We start from the raw sequence: 14,792 nt of genomic DNA on the forward strand, positions 1-14,792 counted from the left end.
GTTGAATCTCATTTGAATTTGTATGCCATGTCATTTGGTGAGTGCATGGAAACTATTGATTGTATCTGTGCCTTTGACAGGGACAAATGCTAAACATGGATTACGCTGTAAGGCATGCAAACTGAGCATTCACCACAAATGTGCAGAGAGCACTGGACAGCAACGGTGCATGGGCAAATTGGTAAGCCAATATAACTATTGAATAAAGCTGCAAATAAGGCTCAGTAAGAGATGTTGGTCCAACAGATCCCTCCAACCTTCTTGATTTAACTGAGTTAAAGAAATATACTTGCATTACTAAAAGGTTGTAGAAATCATTCCCAGTCTCTTTGTGTTTACGTAGCATAGGTACCTATAGGCAAAGATAATACTGAGTGTTTTTATTTTGTACATTCCTCTTTCTGCAAAGACTGTATTGCTGACTTCTACAATCTTCTGGGTCCTTCTTCCTGTGCCTTTGACTATTTCCATTCTTTCCTTAGCTTGCAAGCAATGGCAAGACGGAAGAAGTGAAGCAGTATGCTCTTCTTGTCTTACACTCTGCTTTTCGACAGTTTGCAGATCTCCAAATCCACAAATTTGTCAAAAGGCAAATAAGCGGGCAGTAATACAAGTAGGAGGATCAGTTGAGGCATCCTTGAAAAAGGGCCACTTAAATTCTGGACTGTGCCCTAGGTTCAGCAGCAAAGCAAATTTGGTTTCCTGGTTTCCTTCTGAATCAGAGCTATTAGTCCTATTAGTTCCTCTCCAGGAAGGCTTCATCTCAGACCTCTCTGAATTAATCTTTTCTCAGTGTTGCTCTACAAATGCAGAGTACTTCCATGGTTGTGGGGGGAAAGTGCAGCTGCTGTAAGAGTTAGAGCAGATGCTAAGTGAATGGGCTCTGAAATGCCTTTTTGCCTTCACGTTTAAATGAGTGCACCTATTGTTTTTAGTTCTCCTAGTATCATGTCTTTGTTTCCTTTCTCTTTCTTTCTAGCCCAAAGGTTTTCGCCGTTACTACAGCAGTCCCCTTCTCATTCAGGAGCAGTTTGGCTGCATCAAAGAAGTCATGCCAATTGGTAAACTCCAATTAATTTTCTGCTTTTTATTGTTTCTCTTTTTCTATTCTATGAACCTTGATGTTCAGTGGCCCATATAAACTTTTATATATTTTCATTGAAGACACTCATTTTCCCTCCTGGGATTGTGCAAATCTTGTTGAAGAGGGAAACTTCAAGAAAGGAAAAAACACCCCGAACAGCAACAATAAAGTTCATAAACCAGAAAATTTCCATTGCAAGGCACAAAGTTGGAGGACTGTTAACAAGATAAACAGAAATGGGATATGATTCCAAGTTTTTTTTTTCTTTAAAAGTCACAGGGATGAGAGATTCTAATGGGGAATTGAGGTCTACAGTCTGATCATAATAAAGTACAGTTGCATTTGATTAGTACAGTTGCATTTGATTTAGTCTAGACAACTAAAAGTAAAAAAAATAAGTAGGAGGAGATGAATTGCCCATATCTACCAAAAATAAAAGCAATTAGGCAACTACAATTCACCCAAGTAGCTTCCTGGCTGAATTATAATTAGAACTTCTGAATTCTAGCCTGAACTTCTTAACTATCTTACTACGCTATCTTGTCTTGGAGCATTTCTCCACATCCTCTGCAATGTGGTTTCCTCCAGTCCTCGGTTTCTGCTGTTACTAATGGGGGACCAAGGAGCAGGGAAGATGATTCTGTCTATCCGAATTTCCCACTTACTCTCAACAAGAGCACAGACTGCTTGACTTCCTGCTTGTCTCCCCTTCACTGATTTGATTTCACATACCATCAGCAACAATGGCATGAAGCAACAATGCCAGCAGCATGCAGCAGATTGGCTGGCTGGCTCTTTGCTATCTCATTGCTGCCTTGGATTCAAAAGGCCAGTAATGGCAGGCCAAAAAGGAGAGGCAAGTATTATGCTGTTGAGTGGTGGTAGAAATTACCAGCAGAAATAGGAATCTTTTGAAATACTTTCTGCAAAATCTCTATTCAGGAAGAGAGAGAGAGAGAGAGGGAGGCTACTAGATGAACCTCTGTTCTCTTCAACAATCAGAGGGAAAATCGCTATGGTGGCACAGAAACTTGCAGTAAGATGGGAAGAGTTCTGCTGCAGTGGTCCAAGAGTAGCCCTATTAATCTCTCAGATTCCTTGCCATTCAGCATAGAATCTTTGCGTAAGCGGACTTGCTCCATTTTCTTCTGCAACCTTTTTGATCTAGTCATAAAACAGGGTGGTTCTGCTGTTTTCCACAAACAATAAGCAGTTGATAAAGCATGTTGGACTATATCCTGGGGGCTTTGTTCTAAGATCTAACCCTTTGCCAAACATTGCCGCTGTTGTTATTCTTACTGTTTATTGCATAGTAAGTCAAATATTTACACAGGATTTGGCATTTTCATCCACTTACTGAGTCCTTCCCAAGGACCTGGGATGGAAAGATATGGATATTTGATGGTGTTAAAGGTATTGTCACAGGATGTTTTACTGTTCCAAGTAAAACTGCCTTTTGCAATTGATTGGTGGTGATTTTATCAATGCTGATAGTGTTCAAGTGGTGCTCCAATTATTTGGGGATTGCACCCAATGTGCCAATTATTATTGGTTCTACCTTTGTTTTCTTTTTCCACAGTTCTTTTTCTATTTATAGATTTTGTGTTTTGTTGCCTTCTCCAGTTGTTTCTCTTCTGTTTTACCATCTCCATGTACTGCCATATCCACTAGCTAGACTTTGTTGTCTTTCTTATTGACAATTAAAAAAATGTGACAGGTACTTGTCTTGTTGAATTCTAAAATTTCAGAGCAACTTCTTCATTTTCTATTACTTTGTCTAATTTACGGTTCCACAAGTTCTTACTTTCAGGCAGGTGTTTTTCTTGCAAATATTCCAATGCTACCTTGTCATGCTGTCACTTGCAGTCAGTTTATATTATTATGGTACATGATAATTTTCACGGTATATGGAAAGAACTTGTTCTGCCTTATCTCTCAAATGTATCAATGTTTTGTTTTTCTCCCCTCAGCCTGTGGCAATAAAGTTGACCCTGTGTATGAAACACTTCGCTTTGGAACTTCTTTGGCCCAGAAAACCAAGAAAGGCAGTACTGGAAGTAGCTCGGATTCTCCCAAAAGGAATTCTGTAATTATATCATTTCTTTCTCTCTGCTTTAAAAACTTTCCTAATAGGAGCAGGGCTTTTTTATGTCATTGCCTCAATTGTATAATCAACATTTCTATTTTAATATATTGGAAGGGAAAGAACAGCAGATCAAAGAGAGGGCTAAGAATATAAATATTAGGGATAACGATAGAAGAAGTAAGAATGAAAAAAATTAAAGTATTGAAGGTTTTGAACTAAAGGACTGTTCAAAGGCTTTATAGAAATATGGGAAAAATTAAAGAAGATGAAGGGTTAAAAGAAGATAGTTGCTGAAATATACAGGATACCAAATAAAACAAAAACAGGCAAATCATTTAAAGTTAAAGTTTAAAATCTTGAGTTGTCTGGGACTGACACAATGGGAATAATATCACTTTCCACAAAAAAGCCCAAACTATAGACTTTTCTGAAGCAAATTCCATCCTATCCACAGCCAAATCTATCTGGCATGTCAGACTAAGCAAACAAACAAAAATATTTTCAATTCTTGTAAGAGAGAGAGAAACAAAAATAGAACTGTTGAAAAACCCGATTTATTATTTGAGCCAGAATAATAACTAATAACCTCACCAGAAAAACAGGGCCAGAATTATTTCTGATAATTATGGAGCAGCCAATAATTTTATAAATGTTTACGTCTACAAATACACAAAATATCATATATATAGGATTGCAAATATTCGAAAAGCACAGGAAGAGATACCTATAGCATGGTGCTGTCAGCTTGTTATTATCATGCAAAAAGGTTGCTTTTCCAATAGTCTTTGAAGAGACCATACTATCTTTAGGGCACCATTCTCTATTAATATCAGTAGTTCTTAACACTTTAGTGAAGAAATAGGACACCTTGTTTACAATTACAATTTCAGGAGGAAAGCAATAACAAGATTAGATTATTTAGATATTTATTCTGATTGTCATAATTAGAATCTCTATTTTGCAATAATAACTTCAATTTACCTTTTTGCAACGTATGCCAATCCTGCATACTATATTGGTGTTCTTTAGGATTCCCGACAATTCTCTACATAAGGGAAGATTTACAATATGATCAGCTCAGAGCAAAACTGGGTAATTCTTTGGGATCTGCTTTCCAAATATATCATATTTTTCAATCTCTTTCAGCCAAATAAAAGTATCCTTGCCAAGTATTAAAATAAAAAAAATATTTAGCTCCATGTTTGTAGAGTTAGGCAACCTAGCATCCTTTAGATGCCCCAAACTCTCATCTTCTTTGTTCTCATCTAACTACAATATAGCTGCTGAAATTCACAGCATGGTTTTTAAACCTAATCTGATAACATAAGGCATAGTAGTAGTAGTAGTAGTAGTAGTAGTAGTAGTAGTAGTAGTAGTAGGAGGAGGAGGAGGAGGAGGAGGAGGAGGAGGAATACAATACATGATTTGCATTCAGAAGCCTTCCATTTCCTGCATCCCTAATTAGATAAAGTTCCTCTTTTACATATTTTATGCATTGGAGAGCAGTTGCCAGTCAATCCTGACAACGTTCACTAAAGATATAATAGTATACTGTTCCTAAGCAAGAGCTGACTAGAACACTATTTAGACAGAAAACAGTACTAAGGTGTAGTCTTACATCCTCCATGCAATATCTGCTCTTCTGTAATTACCATTGTTAAAGCTGTTCCAAAGAATTAATACTCACAGAGAAGGATTCTAGATCTTTTGAAAGCTTATTTGCCTATTAAAATCTATATACTACTAAAACTCCCATTCCCATAATGTAAACTTGGTAAAACAGCACATCATAAGACAACAAATTTTGAACCAAGGTATCTCCTATGGGCTAATCTAAAGAATGCATCCAAAATCTGGGACTCATAACTCCTATGAAATTGAAATTTGGCAAATTTTGTAAAGCATTTTATGTTATAAAAATGATCATAAAATGGTTTATGACATAATACAAAATGCCACAAAACATTTCCTGTGCTGATGTTTGACTGTGCTATACAATTCAAATATGGACTGTGCATCCCTCTCTGCATGTATCTCTGAATTGTTAAGAATGTTTTAAGCACAGTAGAAGTTCTACCACTGTTGAAGACATTGGGAAATCAGGTAAGGAAACATCTCTGAAATAATAATTTAAGAGATCATGGTTTGTCTACTGATCTATCAAACCCAATCACTGCCATATTTCATAAACAGAAGACTATTTTTTTTCTAATGTTTTGCTCTTTTTCTTTGATTCCTGCAATTCATTCATGATCAGAATCTCCTAAGTGTATTTCATGCCAAATGAGTAAAGTGTTCTCTTAAATAATAAATTATTACTCAAGCAAAAAAAAACTTGAACATAATGTCAGCTTGCCTTGAAATTTTGATCAGATGGAGAGTGGGTGTAGGTTTCTAATGCCAACACATTGTGGGATTCACTTCTTATCAAGTCAGGCTGTGAAATGCCAGGTGACACATGAAATGTGTAGTTTTTAGTACTACAGTCATTTTGGGAAAAAAAACACACATGAAATTCAGTTTATTAGAACTTGGAATTTGGAAGTACAGTATATTTAATTAATTGATTTATTTATAATTTATTTTTTTACATTCTTTCAGATTGTTTATGACAGTAAATCTGATTCATTTTTTCCTGCTTTCTCCTCATAACAATGTTGTGCAATAGGTAAAAATTAAAAAAGAATTAGTGGTCCAAGTGCACCCAATATGTTTCATCAATGAATAGGAATTTTTAAAAATATATCATACATATATTTGAATTACTTATAGATCACCTCCATCAAGACTCAAGGCAACTCACAAATCAGTAAATCATAAAATCATGATGACTTCACACCATTATAGTGTCTCTTAATATAACTTATATCAACAATCCACAATCATAAACCAACATAGCAAGACATCCATTAGGCAGCTATTCCCATTTAAGAGACATCTTATAATCCTAAACTCTGGAAAAAGACTGTCTTGACTGCCTTTCTAAACAAGAAAAAGTCATTCTGGCTTTTTGCTCAACCTATCTTGATTGTCCTACTTCTGTTCCTTTATTTGAATTAGAAACCCATTAATTATAAACAAATGTTATTATAATCCATTAAAAGAATGGGATCATGTTTGCCTGCCAGTTCTTGTAAACATTTTAAAAACATAAGTAAACTTTATTTTTATCTACCCTAATAAATGTATTGTTGTTACTGTTATTATCAAATTTAATTTCTGCCCATCTTACAGTTCAAAGCAAAATGTGTTATTTCACACATTTATATAGCCCTAAAATGAATGTATTATATTTTATGCATTTGATAAAGACAACAGGATTCCAAACAGGGTTTTTTTTAACAATAACATGCTTTAGCTTTTAGTCAGAAAGAATTTTATTTGCTCTTTCTGTAACTAAAAATCATTATCAATATGGCTGCTTCAGTACTACTGGGCTGCTACTGCTTCAGCTCTCCTGGGCTATTGTTGCAATCATGTGATACCCATTTTTAATAGTCTGCAACACTTTCCCAATCTCTCACAGCAATTCACTCTATCCTCATCCAGCAGCAGCCACTTAGCTGTCTGCAGAGAAAGGAAGGGAAGGGAGAATGAAGAGAGTAATGGGGATGCATAGGAAGTGGGGGAGGAACAGGAAGAAATGGAGGAAAGAAAGGAAGGGAGGAACAGGGAGGAAGTAACCCATTCACAATTTTCTGGCCCATGTCACTCCCCCACAATCCCTGACTCGCAACACTAACTCCATGTCTTACCCAACCAATGTGGTACCTCTTCCGACTCATGCAACTCCCCTGAGCCTTTCTTGACTCATGCCTTCCTGCATATCTTCCTGACCTGTGTGGCACATTGAATACTCCCATGCACCCTCCCTGACCCATACTCCCTTGGCACGCCTTTCCCAACTCAAGTGGCCTCTCTTGCACACCTATCTTGGTACCTATCACACATCCTTGCAACCCCCATACATGTTTCTTGATTACACTGCCCTCCCATACACATCCTACCTGATTCATGGGCTCTACCTGACCTGTATAGCACCTCTTCCATACCTCTATTCTCCATCACAACACATGCCACACACACACAGGCCCTTCCCAACCCATGAAGCATCTCTTCAAACACACCCATGCACTTTTCCAACCTGCACAATATCTCTTGAACATTCCCACATACCCTTCTTGCCCCACACCCTTATATATACCCTAGCTCACGTCCCCACCTGAAAGCAGCCACTCATCTGCCTGCTGGCTTTAGATTTAATCACAGAATAACAGAGTTGGAAGGAACATTCAAGGTCTTCTAGTCCAACCACCTGCTCAACCAGGAGACCCTATTTTATTTCATAATGACTGGGTAGTCATATTGGTCTGCATAATGATTGGACAGCCATTTCATAAATGCCTGCCCATTGTCTTTTTAAAATCCTCCAGTGATGGAGCACTCACAAGTTCTGAAGGCAATCTGTTCCACTGGTTTATTGTTCTCACTGTCAGGAAATTTCTCTTTAGTTCTAGGTTGTTTCTTTCCTTAATTAGTTTCTATCCATTGCTTCTTATCTTGGCGTCTGGTACTTTGGAAAATAGGTTAACGCCTTCTTTTTTTAGCAGCTCCTCAGATATTGGAACACTGCTATCATGTCGCCCCTAGTCCTTTTTTTCACTAGACTAGACATACCCAATTCCTGCAGGTATTCTTCATGCATTTTAGCCTCTAGTCCCCTAATTATCTTTGTTGCTCTTCTCTGCACTCTTTCCAGAGTCTCAATATCTTTGTTATATAGCGGTAACCAAAACTGAATGTAATTTTCCAAGTGTGGTCTTACCAAGACCTTATAAAGCTGTACTAACACTTCATGTGATCTTGATTCTCTCTGTCTGTTAATGCAGCTTAGGATTTCATTGATGGCTGCAGCACATTGCTGGCTCATATTTAAGTGATTGTCCATTAATACACCAAGATTTTCTCACTGTTACTGTTATCAAACCAGGTTTCACCTAATCTGCACCTATATATTTTGTTAGATAAGGCCCAGTGTTCAAGTTCATCTGGATCTTGAGCCTATCTTCTGGAATATTGGCTATTCCTGCCAGCTTGGTGTTATCTGTAAATGTGATGAGTTTCCCTTCTATTTCCTCATCTAAATAATTTATGAAGATATTGAAGAGAGCTGGGCCTAAATTAAAATCTAGGATACCCCACTGCTTACTTCCCTCCATGTAGATGTAATTCCTTTAAGGACTATGCATTGAGTGCAGCTTATCAGCTAGTTACAAGTCTATCTGGTGGTGATGTTGTCTATCCCACATTTTTCTAACTTACCAAGAAATAGGTTGTGGTCTACTTTGTCAAATGCCTTACTGAAATCCAAGTATACTATATCCAAAGCATTTCACTGGTCCACTAATATAGCCATTTTGTCAATGAATGAAATAAGATTTGTTTGGCATGATCTGTTTTGGTAAATCCATGTTGGCTTCTGGATATAACTGCTTGCTTCTAGGTATACATAGATCTGTTGCTTGATTATCTTTTCCATGATCTTTCCAGATATTGATGTCAGGCTGATTGGTCTGTAGCTTTCTGAATCTGTTTTTCTTTCTCTTTTTTTGAAGATGGAAACCACATCAACATTTTTCTAGGCTTCTGGTAGTTCCCAGCTACTCCAGGATCTTTGAAAAATATGATTCAATGCAGTGGTGGGATTCAAATGTGTGAACAACCAGTTCTCTGTGTGGATGCTGCTTCCGGAAATCCATTCTGGGCCTGGGCAACAAAAAATTAGCTACCATTTCTGCCAAAGTGGTGTGAACTGCCTGAAACCAGTTCACTGGTTTCAGTGGTTCTGAGATCACATCTGCCAGCTCCTTCAGAACTCTGGGATGTAATCCATCAGGTCCTGGTGATTTGCACTCATCTAGAGTGGATAGATGTTATCATTTTCTTGCTTATTTTAATTTGAATCCATAGTCTATCTTTTACGGTTTTGTTTTTTGGTAGGTTGGGCTATTTGTGTGTGTGTGTGTGAAAACAGATGCAAAGAAAACATTAAACAATTCTGCTTTCTCTCTGCTGCCCTTCACTTTCTTACCATCTTTTCCCATTAGCTACTTTTTTTCTTATTTTTTATATGTTGAAAGAAACTTTTTTATTATTTCTGACATTTGTTGCAAGTATTATTTAATTCTGAGCCTTAGCTTTCCTGACTTCATCTTTGCAGATTGGGCTATATGCTGGTATTCTGCCCTAATTATAAGTCCCTCTTTTCATTTTTTTTATACAGGTAGTCCTCGAGTTACGAGTGTAATGGAGCCTGACCATTCCACTCATAACTCGAAAACTCGTAGAGTGAATCTTGTACCTCAAACAAGATTACTATCTTGCTCATTAAAATGCACGCGGCTCATTAAGCAAACATGAGGTATCTCAGGGTAGAGAAGGCCATGGAGGGCCCAGTGATGGAATAGATCCCAAGGCATTCCCGACCCACTAAGATACTGCATGCTTCCCCCATCCTTCCTGCCATGCTGGACTCACCTGGAAAAGATCTATATCCTCTCTGCTGCGGTTCCTGCTGCCACCCAGATCTGAGGCCAGGGGATGCGTCCGCAATCTCCCTATGGTCTGATCCGAGCTCCAGAGACCTTTTCCAGGCTCCTGCCACCCAGATATGAGGCCGGAGGATGGTTCCATGCCCCCTATGGCTTGATTGGCCTGGAAAAGGTCTCTGGAGCCCAGATCAGGCTGCAGAGGGGATGCAGAAGCATTCACCGGCCACAGATCCAGGTGGCAGCAGCCTAGAAAAGACTTCCGGAGCCCGAATTGGGCCATGGGGGGGGCATGGAAGTATTTACTGACCACAGATCCAGGCAGCAGCAGCCTGGAAAAGGTCTCCAGAGCCAGGATCAGGCTGTGGGGGAGCACGGAAGCATTCACTGACCACAGATCTGGGTGGCAGCGACCTGGAAAAGACCTCCAGAGTCTGGATCAGGCTGTGGGGGGCTGCAGAAGCATTCACTGGCCTCAGATCCAGGCGGCCACAACGGCCTGGCAAAGGCCTCCAGAATCCAGATCAGGCCACGGGAGGGGCACGGAAGCGTTTCCCAGCCTCAGATCCATGCTGCAATGGCCTGGGAAAGGCCTCTGGAGCCCCGATCCAGCCTCCAGAGACACGTGGAAGCTTCCCCTGCTTTGGTTCAATTCTCTGTTGCAAAGAACAGAGGCCTAAAGTATCATGAGATTACGCGAGATCAGTAATGTGAGATCTCGCCCCACTGATCTCACATGATCTTGCATTACTTTAGACCTCCATTCTCTGTGAACACACAAAGGCCTGGAGCAGCCAAGAAAGCGAAGGATCTTGATCTTCGCAGGGTGAGTATTGAAGTCTGGTGCCTACAGAGACCCAGGGTAGGGGTGAGGAGGGAGGGAATAACCAGGATGAATGTTGCAGAGCCATTGCGGTCACTCGTAAGGGCCAACAACTGTCATGGTGTTGCAATATTCATAATTTTGGGATTTGCTCCTAAGTACTAATGAGCACTCATCACATAACTTTGAACAAGCATTAAGTGAACGCTCATAACTCGGGGATTACCTATACTTATTCTTTTTTCTTTTAGTTTATCAGAATTCCTTGTGCAACCATACTGATTACTTCATGGATTTCTTATTTTTCTTTTTCAATGGTATTGTGTTAGACTCAGCTTTTATAATATTTTTCAATTTCCTAAAATTCTTGGTTGTTTTCCTCTTTAAGATTTTCATCCATGGAATCCTTCCCAAGCTTTCTCTGAGTTTGTTTAAATCAGCTCTTTGAAAGTCTAAGATGCTGGTTTGATTATATTTTATTACTGAGTATAATCAGTATTATATTGAATTCTAATATGACATGGCCACTCTCCCCTAACGTTCCTGCAACTTCAACCCCCTCTTTCATTTCTTCTGTATTAGTAAGAATTAAGTCCAGTATCGCTGTCCCTCTAGTGTCCTCCTCAAACTTTGACAAATTTGTCAGCTAGGTTGGTCAGAAACCTGTTCAATCTCCCACTTGATGCAGAGTTTGTCTCCCAGTTGATGTCAGGGTAGTTAAAGTTCCCCCTTATTACTGTGGTGTATTTCTTACATATATTTGTTAACTTATTAGCAAAAGGTTCATCTATTTCTTCTGCTTGGTTGAGCGGCTTGTAGTATTCACTATGACAGTGTCATTCTTTTTTCTTTTTATATTAACCCATATGCATTCTAGGAGGCTTTTATTTGTGGTTTTATGCATTTCTGTAGAAATGTAGTGATCTCTTACATATAATGCAACTTTGCCTCCTCTTTTGTTACATCTGTTTCTTTTGAACAGTTTATATCCTTTCATCAGTATTTTCCAGTTGTGAGTTTCAATCCCACCAAGTTTCAGTAATGGCAATAATATCTTACTTGCCCTCATATATTAGTACTTCAAGCTCTCCCTGTTTGTTCCCCAATCCTTGAGCATTAGTGTATAGGCATCTGAATCCTTTATGTCTGACCTAAATCTCCTAATTTGTATCTGAGTTTTTCTTTTTTCCCATCACTCTCTACCTCCTTGTTTGATTTGTTGTCTTGGTGTTTATGCTTGGAATTAGGACCTAAAGATCCTAAAGATTGATCACTCCCCCCCCCCCAGTTTTAGTTTAAAACTTTGGATAACCTGAGCTAGTCGTTTTGCAAATACATTCTTCCAGATTCTTGTGAGATGCTGGCTTCCCCATTGTCTTTCTCTCTACAATCTTCCCACAAGTAAAGTAAATGGAGAAGCCAGTAGGAATTTTGGAAGGAGGAAGGAAGGAAAGAAGGAAGGAAGGAAGGAAGGAAGGAAGGAAGGAAGGAAGGAAGGAAGGAAGGAAGGAAGGAAGGAAGGAAGGAAGGAAGGAAGGAAGGAAGGAAGGAAGATTTCTGATACTCTTTGCTAGCTTCCCACAAGGAAACTCACTGGGGAAGCCAGCAAGGAATCAGAACTCTCTCCCACTCCCTCTGCTTCTCATTCTGTAGTTCTACTCAACCTGTGGTCATTTTGCTTCTCTGTTTAAGTAAGAAATATCTCTGAAAGGATGACCCTGCAAATCAGAAGTTGTCTTGTCATTCATCAAATTTTTCATAGCCAGGGATGTCAGGCATGACCATGAAATAAAAGCAGGGGGGGAAACAGTATTGTGTAAATGAAGAGATGGATTATGTTACTTGAATTCATAATTAGATGGAGCAGAATAGACTAAATTCTTTATTAAGCTATTTGATTCTAAATAGGCTTTAGTAAATTTGCTTTAATTATAACTGCATCTGTATCCAACCATTATATTGAATTCTAACAATGCATCTTTTTAGCTTCACCTAAGTAACTGTGGAGAGATAAGCATTGCATACAAGGAAATATAATGTCTTCCTCTTACATTAAATAGCTATGTTGATTAGGGAATTGTATGAGTTGGCCCTTAGTATATTGAATTATATCTATATTTGGGAAGGGCTGTTCTAACCTTCATATAGAAGCTCTAAAAAAATTTACTACTCTTTTTCTTCTCCAGTCTAAATAAGAAAACATGTTTGCATTCCATTTAACATCTAGGACACCAGTTTATACTATACATATTGCTATACTTCAATCAAGGATCTAAACTGCCTCTGGATAATATAGTAGAAGCAGCACTGAAGCTCCATTCTAATTCCCATATTCTCACTACCATCATCAAATTGTTGGCACATGTTTGATCTCAATTTTCTTCATCTTATCACTAGTTTTCACTCTGCTGCCTTTTTCTCTATTGCAGACATCAGATCTGGCAGAAGTTCCTGAAGAAAGAGGCAGCCTAGGAAATATGTTTGACATAAATAGGCAACGCAGCAATAGTGGTGAGTGTAAGCTATCAGTTATAGCTAAAACACAGATTATCTCATAAAGTCTTGAAGTACAAACCCTGTTCTGGGATTAATGTCAAAAGGTGCAAACAGATATTGAGGAGGCAGCTACTATTTACTCTCTACTGCTTTTCAGGGTTTATAATAATTATGGTGTGGCTTCTTGTACACTGCCAGCAAATCATAAAAAAATGCAGTAAATGTTTCTTAGCATATTTAACATTCATGATTTCCATATTTAAAAAGATCTATTATCTGTGAGATATGCACAATTTCACATAGTGCAGGAAGGTTGTTGATGGAATTCTCTGTGATCCCCAACAAACCTCATCAGAATAGTAACAATTTATTTGATCGTTACTTGATTAGATTATTGTTGTCTCGACAGAAGATTAGCATAAAATATTATACTCCAAAGCTCCACCAAAACATTCCTCTTGGCAGTTATAAAATTTCCCATGCTGTCTGCAAGCTATGATAATACCAAACCTTTTATGTTGTGATCCCAAGGATTCTAATACAGAGTACAAAAACATTAATTAAGGATATTAAGTGTATTGAAGGGTACATGTGGGTATTAAATGGTTTAAAGTTTGAATGTATTTATTTATTTATTCATTCATTCCATTTCTTTTTTTTTAAGTTTTATTGATTTTCTAGTTTTACATTTAAATATTTAAAAAGCAATGTGGCGGCTGGGTTAATCAATAATTCCATAACATACAAGTGTCTTTAGTACAAATCTCAAACAAACCACATTAAATATTTCCTCTCTTTTTCCCTTAGTATTTACTGTCTCATGTTTAAGCTAATACAATTCTTATTATATGAATTAAGTAAAATAACATTATTACATTTATCAATAGTTTTTAGCTTATACATATCCTAATTGCTTTAACATTCAATCTTTATAGACAATCAATATCCTGTAATTTTCCCAATTTTTAGTTTCCCATCAATATTTAAATTTAACATTTAATTTATAATTTCCAAGTTTTAGGTAACCAAAGTTTCCTTTACCACAATTCTTCACAAAACCTAATGTTCAAGATACATGTCCTATTTGAATATATTCTATTTCTCACCATCTTACATCATCTAGTTGATAATACAGTATAACATTCTTATTTTCTACTAATTTCCAAATGTCTTAAATTTAATGACCAAAATTTTCCTTATTTCAACATGAAATACTTTCTCTCTTTTTCTCTTAATATCTACTATCTCATATTTAAACTAATACAGTTCGTATTTTATCAACTACGTAAAGACATGTTTATTACATTTATCAAAATAAATAGCTTATATATATCTTAATTACTTTTACATTCAGTCTTTATAATTAATATCCTATTTATTTATTTTCCCCAATTTTTAATTTCCCATCAATATTCAAATTTAACTTTTGATATTTATACTTCTAAGTTTTAAATGACCAGTTTTCTTTATCTCAATTCATAGCATAATCTAGTATTCAAAGTACACATCTTGTCTGTTTGAGTATATTCTATTTTAATTAATGACCTCCTTACTAATAAATCCAAACCTCAATTTTCTTCAACCTTATTCTAGCTTTCTTTCTTTGCCAACTCGCCATCCATGTCCATGCTTTTAAATCATCAAATAGATCTCCCTCTGTTATTGTATATATTATTTGAAATAAAAGAGACCATCCAATCACCATTCTTTTGGAAGGACTAACAAATCATCTCTCTATTATTCCATCTCCCCATA

General features: G+C 37.4%; 1 protein-coding gene across 1 annotated transcript in view; it reads left to right on the forward strand.

The window, feature by feature from the left end:
* Positions 1-14,792, forward strand: part of STAC (SH3 and cysteine rich domain) — an 81,007-nt gene that overhangs the window by 44,958 nt on the left and 21,257 nt on the right. The window contains exons 3-6 of the mRNA XM_029283290.1: positions 81-181; positions 980-1,061; positions 3,055-3,170; positions 12,971-13,052. Of these exons, the coding sequence (XP_029139123.1) occupies positions 81-181; positions 980-1,061; positions 3,055-3,170; positions 12,971-13,052 (381 nt within the window). The remainder of the gene's footprint in view (positions 1-80; positions 182-979; positions 1,062-3,054; positions 3,171-12,970; positions 13,053-14,792) is intronic.

Source organism: Protobothrops mucrosquamatus, unplaced genomic scaffold (genome assembly GCF_001527695.2).
Source record: "Protobothrops mucrosquamatus isolate PMUCROS unplaced genomic scaffold, P.Mucros_1.0 scaffold48, whole genome shotgun sequence".
Taxonomy (NCBI): domain Eukaryota; kingdom Metazoa; phylum Chordata; class Lepidosauria; order Squamata; family Viperidae; genus Protobothrops; species Protobothrops mucrosquamatus.